A 17,579-nucleotide genomic window follows, 5' to 3' on the forward strand; every position below is an offset into this window, starting at 1 on the left:
AATTAACAAATTAATTTATAAACAAAGAAATTTAAAAAAAGGAATTACTACAGCAGTTTATTTCGGAAGATGAAATTATAAATGTTCCTAAATTAATCCTCATAACTAGCTATTTTCACTAATATACATTTTTTCGAATCATCCACACTATCACCACGTAGCGGCGAAAGAGTAACACTAATCGTTATTGCTATCCTTGCCGCATACTATCTCTCTCCTTGTCTAAAAACTAGTCGCGTGCTGCCATCTATTCGATATAGAAGGATCAGTAACTTGGATCGCATTAGAATAGATGGCAACACACTACTTGCCGTAAACAAAGAGATGGTGTGCAACAGATGTATGCCTTGTTTCAGACAAGTAAGTGTTTCGGATCCATTTTATTCAGTCGTAACCAGACCTTTGTGTGTACATGACCATTGCTGGGCGTGGTAAGAAGTAACTTGTTAAAAAGTTGTACTTATTAAGAAGAGAAGACGTAAATTGTATCAAAGAGGTAAGCAAAAGTGGTAGTGATAATTATTAGTGTATTATAATCTATAAAAGTGATTTTGAATTAGTTAAATTGAACTTCTAAACCAGATACATTTGATTAAACAGCAACAGATATAATTGCTTAAAGTAGTTTGATAAACATATCCGATTTTTCGGTCTCATTTGAGAGGTTATAGTCAAAAAAGTAAATCAATATTTTAGAATAATTTAGAATACTTCTGAATTGTGAATATACATTCTCGTTCCTCTAGATTTTGATTTTATTTTGATACTGTAAATAATGGATATTACGAAGTAGCTGTAAATTGCATTTTGTTATGTTATACTGTGTATACTGTACTATAAACTACAGACTATAAAAGTAATAATTAAACTGTCTTGTAGTGAAGAAATTACTTGTAGAAAATCATATATTTATTTACATTACATTAATATTATCATTATCTATATTGTCAAAAATACCTGTTATTAAAAGATTAAATTAAAATTATAGGTGGAAAAATACGCAATAATGGAAACTGTGGCTAAAGATTTACGTGGCCTAAGAGCTTGTTTAGTATGTTCCTTGATCAAGGTATACCTTTTTCTATTTCTAACTATAATATATGCTATAATTATCATCATACAATTATATGACTAAAAATTTTAATCTTACAGACATTTGATCAATTTGAATTTGATGGATGCGATAATTGCGATGAATTTTTACGAATGAAGAATAATAAGGATAATGTTTTTGATTGTACAAGCTCCAATTTCGATGGGTAAGTCATATAAATAATAAACAGTTTTCTGGTACAATATTTGATTTTCCTGTTGTGAAATCAAATTACTAAAATTGATATTATATGTTTAGTATGATTGCTGCAATGAGTCCTGAGGATAGCTGGGTTTGCAAATGGCAAAGAATAAGTAAGTAAGAAATTTGTACCTAGACACAATAAGTTAAGATTAAGCAAGAGAAATATCGTTATTTTATTCTTGTACACTTTTACAAAATTATAACAGTTACATTATCTCATAGTAAATCATACTATAAACTGTTATCCTTTATTCTACATTATTTTGACATCTTACATTTTATTAATGCTGCTTCAAATTTCTAATGTATTAACCTTTCCTTTTTTTTCTCTTTAATAATTATTTTTGGCAGTGCAAATAACAATAATCTATATCATGTTTTATATCATATTGTAAATGTATTGAAAGGCAGGACTTTGTACAAGTTTTTTAAGCCAATATTTCAATACAAAAAATGCAACTAATATAAAACAATGCAATATATATATATATATGTCGAAGATGAAAAAACATCGGGATTTCCCGTTCGGAATGTTGGGAAAAACCCCAATACCCTAATCCAGACTTTTACTATAGCTGCACTTAAGTAATAAAAATAAGAAATAGTTTTAATGTTCCAATCCGATTTTATGACGATGGGTTCAGGCTCGAAGTGACATAGCGGGTCACTAGACGTAGCCATGGTCACGGCCTTTAAGGTTTTTAAGGAGAGCCATATAATCATTTCATACCTGCGTCAGGTACACGTCCCTTCCGTGACCCGCTATGTCATTTCGAGCCCGAACCCATTGTCATAAAATCGGATTGGAACATTAAAACTATTTCTTTTTATTACTTAAGTGCAGCTATAGTAAAAGTCTGGACTAGGGTATTGGGATTTTTCCCAACATTCCGGACGGGAAATCCCGATGTTCTTTCATCTCCGACATATATATATATTGCAATTTAATAAGTTTGTGTATCTGAGATTCTTAATATTATATATTATTATACATTTATACAGAATTTTCACTAATATGTATGACAGTATGTATAATTATTAAGGAACATGCTTATGTGCGTACACAAGATTCTATTTTAACATATTTTAATTTCATGTATATTTTGCATTAATTTTTTACATGCTGTCTTTTTCATTTAACTTAAAACAAAATAAGTGGACAAAATCTCTTGCTAATAATTATAAATATTTGCTGTAAAATAAGTGAGATTCAATCTTTTTTTCTCCTTTTAGATCGGTTTTGCAAAGGTGTATATGCAATATCAGTATCAGGACGATTACCAGCAGGTGTTATAAGAGAGATGAAAAGCAGAGGAATAGCGTACAGACCACGTGATACAAGCCAAAGATAATTTCAAAGTTTGTATTATTACTACCATATTTTCTTGTAATATTATTTATTAGAATATTGTAATTATTTATCTAGTATTTGCACTAAGAATTTTATAAGATTTTCATGAAAATATTATATTGATTTGATTGATATGAACTTTTGTTCAGGTTCCAAGAATTCTCTTCTAATTCCTTCAACCTTTTTGACTATAATTAAGATTTTTGCAAGATTTGCTCGCAACTCTTTACATTTTCTCTAATTCCAAAAGATTACAATATATTAATATTTCCTCTAAATCTCTCAATATCTGTACAGATTTTTAAACAGACTAGTTAGTAATATCTTGAAAACATTTGAATTTAAAGAATATATACAACTTGTGTGGAATCCATTTTCTCTTATCATAAACACGTTCCACATCACTTTTTCAAATCATGTTCGTGTTATTCGATAAATTTTAAAAAATGGTAATATTTGATTTTCTAATTATTATAGCTAAATACAAAGTTAGTTTGCTCTGATTTTCTACAAATTCTCATGTAATAAGTTAATGTGTGTACATTAAAAATTTACGAATTTAAGTTTCTGTTTTTTTCTTTCTAATACAGATCAATATCAAATATGATTGTTACCTGGACACATATTCAAATGAGAACAGACTGGATGCCGCATCACGGGCAAATTATTGTTTACACAATTAAGCCATAGATTAGCACAAGTAACGTGATAATTATTTTCATTATAAACTACCCTGCCACTAGTAATAACTGTTAAACAAAGTGAACAACAAATGGCTTCACCTTGATGTAAAGGCCAAGCTGGTAATTCCGTAACAATCTGAAATGTTTTATGCGAAGATATAGAGACATGTATTTGTATATAAGATATGTACATGTATTATATGTATTATAAACTTAAGACTCTAAATTAATAAAAATTATATAAGATAGTAATATTTCTTACTGGTATGTTTGCATAAAATGGTTCCATTTCTGCCCAAATTCGATCAATATCCATTAATAGCTCATCAAAACCTATTATATTGATATCCATTTCCTTATATGAAAAATTAACCCGTCTACAAACAGCTGCGACTTCGGCTAAATCTGATTTAAAAAAGAAACACACGATAATAGCGGTATATATTTTAGACCACTACAAGAAAGTAATTCGATAATTTTCCGAAATTAATTGATTCACATAAATTCTTGAAGTATTACTTACTGCATAGAAAGTTGTATCCTTGTACTGAATTTAAAACTTCATGTAATACAAGTTCTGAACTAATGTTTGTAAATATATTTGCAGCTACTTGTAATAATAATACACAGCTCTCCATGTATTGCTTCCATTCCCAATATTCTGACTGTAAAACCAAGTAGATTATAAATCCTCTTTTATATTCTTTGTATATATGCTGAATGTATAAAAAATATTTGCAATACATATGTAATGTATAATATCGCAATAACCTGATGTGTAGTATCTACTATTTGCTCATCTTCAGTATTTGACGGTAAGAAAGACTTAAGATCTAAACTAGGCACAGATCCTGATCGAGTTAATGCATTTGATGCACCATTCATGAATTCTATACTATTAATTGATATGGCATCTTCCTTCTGAAGAGCTTTCCCTTAAGGTAAAATGTAATTATAATGATACTGTCTATGATAAAAAAAAAATTAAATATCAGAAATAATATACAACATCAATTACCTATCTCTAAGGAGCGTTCTTCTACATTATCCTCAAGCTTAAGATTGTCAAATGATTCAGAAATATCTGGCATAAGATTAAAATCTGCTGCGTTTGCATTATTATTGTTAGTAGATTTAAACTCAAAATCTGTAAAAATATCGGCAAAACTGTCAGTATCTAAAGCATTTGTGGCAGGAGTATTACTAGCAGGTTGTTCTGCAGACACAAATTCTCCAAATTCATCAGTTGATTGATTGCTGTAACTTGCGTTTGCCTCTGGTTCAGTTGACACAGTTGTTTCTTGAACCAATGCACGCAAGGCACTATATTTATCTTCAACAAGTTGTAGATTCATAAGATCCTGTTGAGTGGATTCCATTGTTGTTGATGAAACCTAATTATGAATTTTTAATTATTAATAAATACTATTGAAAAATAACAAAGTATTTTTAGTCACTTTTCTAGCTATAACTAATTTCTTTTTTACTATTTTTTTAATATAATTTATGAAGATTAAATTACCTTATCCATCCATTCTAATTTATTCAACACATCTTTGTCATTAGGTAAATTTATAATTTCTGTACTTGTATAATCTTTTACATTCTCACTATGGTCCTTGGGCGGATCATTATTTCTTATCACTGTATCCTTAAGAATTACTGTTTTAGATTGATTTTTTATTGCACACTTAGGAAATAATTCTGATAAACAATCCAATGTTGATTGATCTTTACTCTGAGACATTGTAGTTAATGGTAAAGATGTAATACGTGTTTGAGTAGTGCCATGAGCAGATTTAGCATTTATATTATTCTTCTTTGACTTCTCCATTGGTTTTTTAATACCTAAATTATGATTTGCAAGTCTACTTCCAATGGCTGAGCCCTGTTTTGTATCCCAAATTGGAATACTAGGAATGTTAGGAATTGGAGCACTTTGAAATTCAGAAAAGTCATCACACAGATCTGCTGTTGGTTGATGTTTAGAATCTAATTGAGGGCGGGAAGTTTGCTTCATATCCTTTGATACATTATTTGAATCCCATATGGTAGTAGAAGAGACATAAGACTTATTATCAAAACATGAAATTTTTCCAGGTACATTGTTCGTCATTTGCACATTTAAGTCTGAAGATATGACTCCTTGTTGATGCAATTTCATTTTTCCCTTAACTTCCAAGGAATATCTTTCATCAGAGCTAATAAACCCGATTTCAGAACTTTCTTGAAGGTTTTGAAACTTAGCTGCAGAATTTAACTGAGTTACAGGCTGTAGATTCATTAAACATTCAATGTTCAAATAAGGAGTAGGTGGAAATGGAAGTAGATGTAATATATCTAGGCTATTGAACGTGTAAGAAGCCTGTGCTGCAGCAACAAGAGCAAGAACAATATATAATTCTTGCTCTGTGAGTTGTCCAGCATACTTTTGATTTGCCAAATTCCATATGTGTCCAAGGACTTCTGTAGGAAGCTGACTAGTGAGCAATAAAGGAAAGACTTTGTTTGTATCGACCAATAGCTCGGTTTGCATTCCATTGGTTCTGAGTTTGTCCTCTCTCACCGCTTCCCATACCATCTTATAGATTGGTGGTAAAGTAGTGGAATTAGTCCACAGCCAAGTTGGCAATTGATTCAGTCTTTTATCCATGTGAGTCTTGTTCATTATTAATAAACTGATGTTCGACCGAGCTTTCGCTATGACGAGCTTAAATTACGTGAACTCGTCGAGTAGTATAATTTCATCCTTCAGCTTACTACCCTGGTACATACATCAAAGTTAACACTATAAACATCTCACTCGATTCACACGATCTATTTGAAATTATATTTCCACATGTCACTTGTGTTACATTTTTCATAGATCGTTTCCATTGCAAAGGATGTACGAAGAGTAACGTCGTTTCTCGATTAGATCAGAATTATAAATTCGAGATAATAATAATATATAAATAGAGACAACTGCGTGGCAAACAAGAATTAACAATTCAGATGTCACCGGATGATCACTGGACGACGTTCTGTTACGAAGGTAGATCCGCGACAAGCGACAAGTGCGATTCTGTGTGATGGAGTTTATTCAAATTTCAAGTTTGAGATGATTCACACTACAAATAACGATGTACAATGATCTTCATTTTTAGTATGATATTTGTTGAATGTAAGATAAAACAAAACACATTTTGGAATATTCTTTATGTAAAAATATGATTTATTAATACTTTGCTGATTTAGTCAATATCTTTTCTAGGCCATAAGTGCTTCCTAAGTCTCCTTTTAACAAATTTATTACCGTCAAAGAATATAAATCTAAAAAATAACAAATGAAATATGCCAATTAATTATCGATAAAGTAATAATTACATTATTAAATTTATAAATATGAGGTATAATGGATGAGAAAAGAGAATCATCTTATTTTATGTGAACGTCGCAATTACATATGAATCGCCTTAATGTGTCTTTCGCTTAAGGGAATGTTTGTGGTATTGCCGCGTATAACAACATTGTCTAAGTAATTCCTTTAATGTTTAATATATTCAGTATTAATAGCTTTTATTGCTGAAATCGTTACAGAATTGTGCATATATTCTCACGATAAAAATAAGTAATATCAATTAACTATAAAAAGAGAGATCTTAAGGTACGTGAAATAATCTCTCTAATTTATGCGGCTTTAGTATTTTGAAACGCAAGTCTAGTATGAATTTATCATTTTAGGTTACATTTCAACAAATCATCATAATAGGATGTCGACGGATTTTTATATACGATATTATGTAGGTCATAAAGGAAAATTTGGTCATGAATTTCTCGAGTTTGAATTTAGACCTGATGGTAAACTACGATATGCGAATAATTCAAATTACAAGAATGATACAATGATTCGAAAAGAAGCGTATGTACATCAGTGCGTGATGGAAGAACTAAAGAGGATTATTCAAGACTCTGAAATTATGCAGGAGGACGATTCTTTGTGGCCACAACCAGATCGCGTTGGACGGCAAGAATTAGAGATTGTAATTGGCGATGAACATATTTCATTTACGACTTCAAAAACTGGTTCTTTATTAGACGTAAATCAATCACGGGATCCAGAAGGACTAAGATGCTTTTATTATCTTGTACAAGATTTGAAATGCTTAGTGTTTTCTCTCATTGGACTACACTTTAAAATAAAACCTATATAAATATATATAATTATCATACAATGTATTACAAGTTTAAGTATCTTTAACTACTTCATTGTGTAAGAAAATATATGATAATTTTTAATTAATTTTATGTATTTTATTTAATTGATTGTGATATTAACTCTTATCAGATAAAAGTCACAGATATTTATATATTAAGATACATTAAATAATTTGAGTCATAACTTAGCTGATTATTCATGTTTGTAAATCATTAATCATACTCCTTATTATTTGTACATGAATGCCTGGATGAAAAACTAGTATATAATGTACATTGTATTATAGTAAAAAAAGTATTAATAAAAGATAAAAAGTGATTATAAATAATGCAGACATCTTGTATATGTGATAGTAGAAAGTAAGCACATTGTTCAATGTTGGCCGACTATTATAATTAATCAAAAGAAATCTCATGTAAGTATGTGACTTTTAGGTTATAATTTTCTAACCTAAATATTAAAAATTTAAAGAAATTTTAAAATACATATGTTTCTTAATTAATACAATATTTATCTAAATTGTATTCTGAACAGTAGTTTGTTTTTATTACTCCTATTTTTTAAAACTTTTTTTGCTACAAGATGCGTATTTTTTAACGTTAGAGTAAAACATTAATATCTTACATTTTTTAATCTTATTTAGTATGTTTAAACATTTTAGATGTTTAAATATATTCACAAATACATGTAAAAATTTAGTGCAATCATTTTAAGATAAAAATTATGTTACAAGTATCATCTATTGTAATAGTGATTCATTGTATATGTATTGCAGAAGTAAAATGTCCTCACAAGATACTCAAGCAACCAACTCAAATCATAAGTATTCAGATCGAGTTGTTACAGATTCAGTACACTCACGGTTTCGATCCTCAAACGTATATTGTAATATTTGCAACATGAGTATTATTGGAAATCACTCTGCTATAGAAAATCATTTTAATAATTCTCATCCTTCTAAGGAATTTTGTTGTTACTGTAAAGGCAAAGTGTTCACTTATGTACAAATGCCTATCGATGATTGTACTCAAAAACCAAAGCAAATTGTTTACCATAAATGTAGTAATAACTCTTGAGTATAATTACTAATTAGAAGTATTTAGGAAAAGAATATAAAGGAATCATTAAAAAAAAATTTATATATTTAAATAAAATATATTATAGAATTATATCATATTAATTTGTGTGATATATAACAGAAAAAACAGTATATACAAGTATATGCAACATAAATATACAAGTATGAAAAAATATTTGAAATTACAAAATTTCATAATGACAAGTGCAAAAATATATGATATAATTATCGATCAAATAACATGACAAATAAATAACATTTATGTACCAGTAAGAATTATAAAATTGCAACTTACAAATATTGTTAGAATTTATTCCAAATATAAAAGTACACGTATTTATGCATAATATAAATTTGCTCTCTATACAAGTTGTGATTAAGAACTGTTTGCAGTATTTTTGAAACCATAATTAAGACAGTTATATGATACTAGTAATACTAATAGAGAAAAACGTATAATTTGAGTAATTATATAACAAATAAATATAATGAAATGTAATTAGTTCTGTTAAACTGGTTATCACTCATTTGTGATCAAATAACGAATATGATTCCTTTTACATTTTATAATTGTCTAGTATTGCAGATCATACTCAATGTTATATTCCATTAATGTACCTGTAATGCATATATGTATAGAGTATATTATTTATGTACCCTCATGCATGTAAATATATCCTTTTTTAATTTTCTATCAGCTTCTTGATGAATATAAATACGCGAGCGAATTAAAGGAGTATTTTATATAGAAGTATGTAAGTTATTTATCAGTTTCTTGATCTTTATACTCAAAGATATGTTGCAATAAAGCTTATATAAATAATTAAACTTTATGTGTGCGATATTATTAATAATATTTGCATCCCTATTACTAATGACTGTGAATTGCAATTTGTTTGCTTTAGTACATACAAAATACTATAATAATACAATTATATAATAAATGCGACTTAACGTAGCTGTAATAATCAAACATGTTTTGTGTATCAGTTTTCAATATATAAAAATCTATGATAATGGTTTTATAAAATACTTTTTTAGACTAGATTATCGAACTTTGTGAACTTTCTATTTTGAATATAATCGAAATATCGAATATATTTGAATGCGTCAGAAAATATTTTTAGAATGTTTTTTTTCGAAAAGCGTCTTTGTCCACACATTTTATAGTTATTTTTCTCATTGTATTTTACTAATATGTCACTATTCATTTTCTTGAAACTTATTTTTATCTGCCTTATGTATGTACAAGTTTTTGAAACAAGCTGCTCTTACTTCCTTTTGTTAGTATACAATAAGCAATAGAAATATTTTTTTTCATAATCTGTAAGTAATACATGTCTATCAAATAAAAGTTCGACACATTCTTCACTTATAACAGCATGTACACGTACTTCTCAGAAGTACATCAATAAATATCTTATATATTATATATATCTATCTTATATATTAGTATCATTCTCATTCATTGCATTTAGCGTCTTATTCGATAGAACAATTATTTAAAAATAATTTTAATTTTGTAGGATAATCTGTCATTACACCAGTAGCTCCAAGATCAAAAGCTTTCTTAAATTCTTCTTCTTCATTTAAGACCCAAAAATAGATCTATAAAAACGTATTTAAATATTTTTATATGCTATAAATAAAAATTTTTTCAACATATACTTATTACTAACAGCACTGTTTTTAATCTGAATTATATTTCCAGATTTAAACTAAACAGTCGTTAACTTACATGTATTCCTCGAGTTCTTAAATGATTAAATAAGCACTTCCTCATTAGTAATACATTAATAGTCCTTATAATTATTTTTTCCAAGGGTAAGAATTTTATACTTGGACTTCCTTTGCATCTATAATAATGTAATATTGAGAGAAACTAGATTAGATTCAATACTGAATAAAATGTTTAGAATACCTTAAATAAATGGAAGGTAGAAATATCTCTAAATGTGTTTCCTTTAGAGGTATAAATGGTAATAAACCAGTGTATAAGAAAACTATCAACAGAGTTACACGTCTCATGGAAAATAACAAATTTATATTAGGATTCTGTAGAAAAAATAATTGAAATTAATATCATTATGTTAGTATACAAATATTGTACTATAAAAACTAGGTACCGTCTTATAACATTTCTGTGTTATGTCATCATTAAAGTTTCCCCATACAGTATACTCCTCCCGATTATATTCCTTTATTAAATTAGATACTTTGGTTATAAGTTCATCACTGTTGACTTTAATATCAATATTAATTGGTATATTAGGGAATGCTTCAAATACTTCTTTCAATAAAGCAAATCTTCTATCTTCCTCCTTTTCTGTGCCAATATATTCTACATCTGTTAAACTACAGTTTCTAAATCATTTTATTCAAAAATGTAATTTTTTTAAAAACTGTTTAAGCATACCTGGATCAAAATCTATTGGAAGACGTGGTTTCAATAGAGGTAGATCTTTGTAATTTACTTCTGAAATACTTTTATTTGTGCCTGTACTACGTAAAAGATTATGGTCATGACATACAACTACTTCTCCATCTTTTGTTAAATGACAATCCAATTCTAACATTTGTGTACCAATTGCTACAGCTCTGGAATAAAATTACATTTTCATAAAGTGTTATATGCAGTAACTCATGGAATTATTTGAACACTTACCATAGAAAAGTTTTATATGTATATTATATGTGTTATATGAAACGTGTTGAAATTTCATTAGTAACATTCATAACAAGACATGGCTATGATAATTGTATTGACAAAATTTGAAACCAATTTAACAATGTAAATAAAAATGACATTTCAAATGTTTTATATAATATACAAAACATAATACATTCATAAAAAGTTTTCATAAGTGTACAAATATTTTTGTGGATTTTTGTATAACCAGAAAAAGTAATTTAGAGAACTATTTTTAGATAAATATCTGTTAATTTAATAATTCTTTGTGCTGCACACTTAAGATGATGAGTAGACTTGTAGACTGTGGATTTTTATGTAATTTCATATTTTTATAAAAAGAATTAAAGAATTGGAACTTAGATAATAATTTGTTTCGCCCACTAAAAATTATGATGAGCACTTTATTTTGAATATTTTACATACTTTTGTATATGACATGTACTGGATTTTTAATGCACATTAAAATTTATTATAAATACATAAAAAATCACAGTCTAGTAGTGAGTAAGAATTTTAACTAACCGTTTAAAAGCATGCATCGTGTTTTCATAGCCTTCACCTGCCCCTGCAAAATTATTTTTTTATTAGTATATATATATCTTTCCTATGTATGTAATGATCTTAATTATCTAATCACCAAAAATTTCAAAACACACCCCCTCTGTGACTGATATGCTGGCACATAAATTTCACTTGTTTCTTTTTATGTAATAACGTTGGATATTTAAAAAGTATTATTGACGTTAACATATAACCTCCTACCAACGTATACAACAACATTTTATATTTGTCTATTATTTTTTATTCGTGTAGCATATCGGAGCATGTCGCTATTAACATGTAATGTTGTGATTAACATGTAAATGAACGTTTCAAGTGACAAGTCACCAACAGAAGTCAAATGAGAATTCCATAATCAATTTTGCTATATCATAGCCTTTACTGCATACTTGACAATTGTAAACGTTGTAATTATAAAATCCTTTGGGTGAAATTATATGAAAAATTTCCACGTTAGTTATACCTTCCTTTTTTTTTAGTTATATATACAAATAAAACTATATATTATCAAATTCTTGTTTCATTCTATTTTTTCATTTAATGAGTATAAAACTAGAAACAAAGTGTAGATTTATTTTTTGTTGAATAAATTCTTGTAAATAGAGGAATCTCTCGTGAAATAGAGAACTTTTGGTACAATTATAAAATTAATTTTAATATTTATATGTTATATTTTCCCAAAAGAAATTGTATTAATATTTAATAGAAATATATTGCGTAATTGACCATCGTTTTGAGTAATTTTTTATTAAAATTTCCACATACATAAAATGATGTAATATCAAATTTCTTTTTTCCCTTATTTCATTATCCAAAGAGTATAGAGAAATTGGACCTATGTGTAATTTTCGTTGAACAAGTTCTTACCGCCGTGATATAGAATTTTCAGAGTAATTATAAATCTCATTTTGATTTCAACTGTTGCATATTTTCTAAAAGGATATTGTATTATTTCGTAGAAAAATATCACGCGATCGATCATCATTACATTAACTTTTAATCAAAATTAATTTCATTTATACAGTATTCTGATTTATGAATTACACTTTTTATAAGTTCTAGTAAGCATAATTATTCTCTTTTTGTATTCTTTCCGTTTTGATTTCTGAAAGATAAGAAGTAATAAAAGGGTATGAAGGAAATTATATAGTCATTAAGAAATTCGGAAGCGAAATAAGAGGAATTACAGGTAAATAGGTAATTATATTAACCTGTTGGGCATCTATCTCTCGGAGCTTTTACGAATGCACCTGTCAAACAAGTTTAAAAGCTGCCTTTACAAAAATGTGTTTTCGCCAGCGTCTCTCATTCGTTTAACGAGATGTCGGATTCGAATTCACCGAAAACAGATGCGAGTAGTCCAAGCCTTTCGGGAAACTTACGACAATTTCGATTCCAGAAGAAACAACTGAAACCGTTAAACATGTGTAAGAGTCTATTTATTCACGAATTTCAATTTTTAGGTCAATACAGTCGGTGTCCATCTTTTGTTGTTATGTTATTGAAGAATAATTTCCTATATATGATTATTATATGTTTTTAATCATTATTTTTAATTAATTATAATTTTATTTGAATGTAAAAATTAAGAAATTAGAAAAATACACTTTACACATATTAATTGATAATGACAATGTTATTAATATTTGTATTCCAATGTAACTGTGAGTAAATAATCACAGTGTTTTTATTTAGCGGATGATGACAGTAATTTGATGGGATCTAAGATACAATTTCGGCGTAAGGCAGTCAATGTAATTGAAGACAGTGACAGCGATGCAGGGAGTCCTGTTAAAAAAATAAGCTCTTTAGATCATACAGATAAGGTATATATATATCATATGATAGCTTTATATTACTAATGTTTTATAATAAAGTATTTGCTCAATTATAAAGTGTTGATGATAATGAAATTAATTTTGTTCGAAGTATATGGGTATTTTTTTATTCTAGTAGCAAATCATCTTATGCTGAATGAGAATTTAATTTTCCATTATTATGTAGGACATATCCAATAACATAAATTGGAATAGTGACGAAGGTGATGAAGATACTAGAAATAGTAGGAAGAGGACTGCTAAAGAACCTTCTAGAACCAATAAGAAAAAAAAACGAAAATTGAATAATGAAGAAGATGTAGACATCGATTCAGATGAAGCAACCTTTAAAGATAAAGTGTTTGATAGGTATGCATCTAGAGATTTGGTGTGTGTAGAGATTAATTTTAGCATTTCTTTTCAAATGTTTATAGTGATGAAGATTCAGATATGGAAATATCTAATGAGCTTACAGCTGATAAGAAAGCAGTCTTAGAATTTATGCAAAATGCTCTTATATCAGAATTACTGTTAATGTCTCAATGTTCTCAAAAGAAAGCAAATGCTATCAAAGAAGCAAGGCCATTTGAAGATTGGAGAGACTTAGTTCAAAAGTTCCAGAACAATAAATATCTAGATACAGAGCTTTTGAATTCAGCTCAGGTAAGCAGCTCAAAAAAAAAAAATTGTAAAATTTTTAGTTTTCATTTGCAATGTTATTAAGATAAATTATATATTATAATGAAACAGGAATTGCTAGCTACCAGACATGCAGTAGAAGCTCTCATGAAGAAATGCCTCCGTTTGTCTACAAATATTGAAAGAGCTGTGGCTGCAAGAGCATCGGCTATCACAAGTCAACCCAAGAGATTATCCTCAAATTTAAAATTAGCTCCATATCAGATGGTTGGATTAAATTGGCTTGCTGTGATGCACACTCAAAATGTTAACGGTATACTTGCGGATGAAATGGGTTTGGGAAAAACAGTGCAAGTAATAGCTTTTCTTACATATTTGAAAGAGGCTGGCCTCAGAGATGAGAAAGATGGACCACATTTAATCGTCGTTCCTAGTTCTACGATGGGTAGATACACATTATAGGTTGCTTTGGCCTATATTATTTTGTTTGTAATCCGTTTTTATTTTATCCTTGTAGAAAATTGGAACAATGAGTTGGAGAGATGGTCGCCCGGTTTGAAAGTTGTACAATATTATGGTTCTCAGGAAGAACGAAAAGAGATGAGATTAGGTTGGCGAAATGGTGATTTGGATGATGTTGACGTATTATTAACTACATATAATTTAATTAGCAGTACACCGGAAGAACGAAGATTGTTTCGTGTTATGCCTATTCATTATGTTGTTTTCGATGAAGCTCATATGTTGAAGAATATGGGTACTATCAGATACGAAAACCTAGTTAGAATTAATGTATGTGTTCCCTCATCGCATTTTTACATAACACTTTTTTACATTTTTTTACATGTACTCTTTTTTACATGAACCAAATTATCGATTATTTCGTAGGCTAAACATCGAATTTTGTTAACGGGTACCCCTTTGCAAAACAATTTATTGGAATTGATGTCGCTTTTAATATTTGTGATGCCTTCACTGTTTGCTGGCAAACAAGCTGATCTGAAGAGTTTATTTTCAAAGAATCCCGTAAGTTCAATATGGTAATAGTAATAGCTAATGATAATAATAATTTTAAAGAAAGTTAAATACTATGTAACAATGAGTATTACATTATAGAAAGTTCCATCAGTTAAGAAAAATAGTGAACAGCCATTGTTTGAACAAGAACAAGTGAAAAATGCGAAGCAAATCATGAGACCGTTTGTGCTTCGCCGATTGAAAGCCGAAGTCCTTCGAGATTTACCAGAAAAAACCGAGCGCGTGATTAAGTGTCCAATGATAGAGAAGCAGCGAAAGATGTATACTAATTTAGTTGCTGAATTTTCAGCTGAGGCTGATCAAAGCACTGAGGTTAATGGTATTGGAATGATGATGCAGCTGAGAAAATTAGCTAATCATCCTCTTTTAGTACGAGACTATTACAACGAGTCCAAATTAAAAGTATTTTTGCAGTTACCTTTCTTACATTTATTACGAATGAATTTATAACATGTAATTTTAATAATTCACAATTTTGTGTTAGGTAATATCAAATAGATTAGCAAAGGAACATTCATATAAGCAGAAAAACCCAGATTACGTATTTGAAGATTTACAGTGGATGTCAGATTATCAAATAAATCAATTAACAAGAACGTACAAAAGCTTAGCTGGATTGGGCTTACCTCAAGAACTAATTTCAGAAGCTGGAAAGTTAAAGATATTGGACGAGTTACTACCAAAGCTGAAGGAAGAAGGGCACCGAGTATTAATTTTCAGTCAGTTCACCATGATATTAGATATTTTAGAAGAATATTTAACTATTAGAGGACGAACGTACTTAAGGTTTGTGTTACGTACTTTTTATCTTTTATATTTTTCATTATTATTACTCTTTTACGTGAATATGGAAACAGATTAGATGGAAGCACACCAGTAACAGATAGACAGTATTTAATAAATCAGTATATGGAGGATGAAAGTATATTCATATTTTTACTATCTACGAAAGCTGGAGGCTTGGGGATCAATTTAACTGCTGCCGATACTGTTATAATTCACGATATTGACTTTAATCCTTATAATGATAAGCAAGCGGAGGATCGCTGTCATAGAGTAGGTCAGAAAAGGTATGCTTTTTATCACTAATTTATGTCCTTTGAAAAAATATCAATAAATGTATGCTCTATAAATATATCTGACACTATTTTTAGACCAGTTAGTATAATTAGATTATTAAGCGAAGCTACTATAGAAGAAGGCATATACGAAATAGCTCAAGATAAATTACATCTTGAACAACAGATTACTGGTGAAGAAGGTAAGTGCTATGAATTTTGCCCACTTTATAATTCAATATTAAGCATGGAATTTGTTCACAGAGAATGAAAGCACGGACAAAAAGAGTGTATTAAAGTTACTTAAGATGACGTTAGGGCTGGATCACAATAAATCGTTATCGCTGTCTCCAATGAAGAACGGGAGAACAAGTAATGGGTTATTGGACAATGAAGAAAATTGTCATATAGAATTTTAAAGAATCTTTTGTTTGAACCTATTTTGTATTAGCAGAAAATTTAACATCATTTTTATATACATGATATGTCTTTGTGATTGCACAGAGGATAGAAAGAAAAAAAAAAACAGATAAAAAAGGAAATTAAAAGTCAGCCTTGCAGTTATGTACCGTACGTATTTCTTAAATTTAATTATTGCACATTTGAATATGCATACATGATTTTGAGTGACGTTATTTGTAAATTGTGAAACCTTATTGGTACATCGCATATGCGCTGTATTATTCTTCTATTTATATGAGCATATACGTATTTAGATTCATTCGTGACTTTTACATATTTTGTCTGATATGTTTTGATATTTAATGGTATATTTTGTGCGTAAACTTTAAGAGAATCGTTAAGACTGCACAATATTTACTAATAACACAAGTTGATGGAGAATAGCCGAAGAAAATGAATAAAAGAGAAGTTGATGTAAGAAAAAGGGGATATAATGTAAACAGTGTCAGACTAATTGATATTACTGTACACACATTCCTGAATGAAGAACTTGATCTTTGTACAAAATCATTAAAGATATTATACATCTTTCCTTAGACTTAATTTATTATCTTGTAATACACGCGTTAATACTTGAGCGAATTTAACGAAAATCTAGAACTTAGTAAAATTACATAGTTAAACAAATTAAGAATTTACGATCAGATGTTAAAGGTAATAAAAGCAAATATTTCAAAATATGGATTTTCAAGATGCTTTGTAGTT

At 28.8% G+C, this 17,579-nt stretch overlaps 5 protein-coding genes across 11 annotated transcripts in view; 3 read left to right on the plus strand and 2 right to left on the minus strand.

Moving 5' to 3' along the window:
• The first annotated feature begins 322 nt into the window (after positions 1–322).
• LOC126865160 (transcription elongation factor SPT4-A) lies at positions 323–3,585 on the plus strand. 2 transcript variants are annotated; one of them, XM_050617353.1, is made up of 6 exons: positions 326–496; positions 989–1,069; positions 1,153–1,259; positions 1,352–1,407; positions 2,531–2,656; positions 3,239–3,585. In XM_050617353.1, the coding sequence occupies exons 2-5, from the start codon at positions 1,007–1,009 to the stop codon at positions 2,647–2,649; spliced, it is 345 nt and encodes a 114-aa protein (XP_050473310.1). In that variant the 5' UTR covers positions 326–496; positions 989–1,006; the 3' UTR covers positions 2,650–2,656; positions 3,239–3,585. The 2 variants fall into 2 exon arrangements, with proteins under 2 accessions (XP_050473311.1, XP_050473310.1); XM_050617354.1 differs by lacking the exon at positions 3,239–3,585 and having other exon boundaries at positions 323–496; positions 2,531–2,786.
• On the minus strand, positions 2,647–5,999 carry LOC126865136 (synergin gamma-like). The gene is made up of 6 exons (XM_050617300.1): positions 4,854–5,999; positions 4,350–4,725; positions 4,103–4,266; positions 3,855–3,996; positions 3,594–3,736; positions 2,647–3,467 (listed from the first exon to the last, which is right to left on the minus strand). The coding sequence occupies exons 1-6, from the start codon at positions 5,997–5,999 to the stop codon at positions 3,246–3,248; spliced, it is 2,193 nt and encodes a 730-aa protein (XP_050473257.1). The 3' UTR covers positions 2,647–3,245.
• A 346-nt stretch (positions 6,000–6,345) lies between these two features.
• LOC126865158 (protein mago nashi homolog) lies at positions 6,346–7,613 on the plus strand. 2 transcript variants are annotated; one of them, XM_050617350.1, is made up of 3 exons: positions 6,346–6,494; positions 6,585–6,977; positions 7,055–7,613. In XM_050617350.1, the coding sequence occupies exon 3, from the start codon at positions 7,084–7,086 to the stop codon at positions 7,522–7,524; it is 441 nt and encodes a 146-aa protein (XP_050473307.1). In that variant the 5' UTR covers positions 6,346–6,494; positions 6,585–6,977; positions 7,055–7,083; the 3' UTR covers positions 7,525–7,613. The 2 variants fall into 2 exon arrangements, with proteins under 2 accessions (XP_050473307.1, XP_050473308.1); XM_050617351.1 differs by having other exon boundaries at positions 6,347–6,494; positions 6,569–6,977.
• Positions 7,614–8,898: 1,285 nt separating this feature from the next.
• The window catches only part of LOC126865154 (lysophospholipase D GDPD1-like), a 54,831-nt gene continuing 46,150 nt past the window's right edge, over positions 8,899–17,579 (minus strand). Inside the window, exons 1-7 of one of the 5 annotated variants that reach the window (XM_050617337.1) lie at positions 13,072–13,209; positions 11,822–11,864; positions 11,024–11,205; positions 10,734–10,954; positions 10,529–10,662; positions 10,346–10,463; positions 8,899–10,215 (exon numbers count right to left, since the gene is read on the minus strand). In XM_050617337.1, the coding sequence (XP_050473294.1) occupies positions 10,090–10,215; positions 10,346–10,463; positions 10,529–10,662; positions 10,734–10,954; positions 11,024–11,205; positions 11,822–11,838 (798 nt within the window). In that variant the 5' untranslated portion in view covers positions 11,839–11,864; positions 13,072–13,209 and the 3' untranslated portion in view covers positions 8,899–10,089. The other 4 variants (XM_050617335.1, XM_050617334.1, XM_050617336.1 and 1 more) reach the window with 4 other exon arrangements.
• Positions 13,166–17,405, plus strand: LOC126865134 (SWI/SNF-related matrix-associated actin-dependent regulator of chromatin subfamily A containing DEAD/H box 1 homolog). The gene is made up of 12 exons (XM_050617298.1): positions 13,166–13,287; positions 13,556–13,686; positions 13,865–14,046; positions 14,112–14,340; positions 14,428–14,761; positions 14,834–15,108; positions 15,205–15,342; positions 15,433–15,756; positions 15,839–16,140; positions 16,212–16,424; positions 16,509–16,615; positions 16,677–17,405. The coding sequence occupies exons 1-12, from the start codon at positions 13,182–13,184 to the stop codon at positions 16,829–16,831; spliced, it is 2,496 nt and encodes an 831-aa protein (XP_050473255.1). The 5' UTR covers positions 13,166–13,181; the 3' UTR covers positions 16,832–17,405.

Source organism: Bombus huntii, chromosome 4, assembly GCF_024542735.1.
Source record: "Bombus huntii isolate Logan2020A chromosome 4, iyBomHunt1.1, whole genome shotgun sequence".
Taxonomy (NCBI): Eukaryota; Metazoa; Arthropoda; class Insecta; order Hymenoptera; family Apidae; genus Bombus; species Bombus huntii.

Coding starts and splice junctions, on each gene's coding strand:
- LOC126865136 (XM_050617300.1), bottom strand. CDS start 5,999: ATGAACAAGACTCACATGGATAAAAGACTGAATCAATTGCCAACTTGG. Junction 4,726..4,853: donor AATTAGAATGGATGGATAAG/GTAATTTAATCT, acceptor ATTCATAATTAG/GTTTCATCAACAACAATGGA. Junction 4,267..4,349: donor AGAACGCTCCTTAGAGATAG/GTAATTGATGTT, acceptor TTTTACCTTAAG/GGAAAGCTCTTCAGAAGGAA.
- LOC126865158 (XM_050617350.1), top strand. CDS start 7,084: ATGTCGACGGATTTTTATATACGATATTATGTAGGTCATAAAGGAAAA.
- LOC126865134 (XM_050617298.1), top strand. CDS start 13,182: ATGTCGGATTCGAATTCACCGAAAACAGATGCGAGTAGTCCAAGCCTT. Junction 14,047..14,111: donor AAAGATAAAGTGTTTGATAG/GTATGCATCTAG, acceptor AAATGTTTATAG/TGATGAAGATTCAGATATGG. Junction 16,425..16,508: donor CATAGAGTAGGTCAGAAAAG/GTATGCTTTTTA, acceptor CACTATTTTTAG/ACCAGTTAGTATAATTAGAT.
- LOC126865160 (XM_050617354.1), top strand. CDS start 1,007: ATGGAAACTGTGGCTAAAGATTTACGTGGCCTAAGAGCTTGTTTAGTA. Junction 1,260..1,351: donor ACAAGCTCCAATTTCGATGG/GTAAGTCATATA, acceptor TTATATGTTTAG/TATGATTGCTGCAATGAGTC. Junction 1,408..2,530: donor TTGCAAATGGCAAAGAATAA/GTAAGTAAGAAA, acceptor TTCTCCTTTTAG/ATCGGTTTTGCAAAGGTGTA.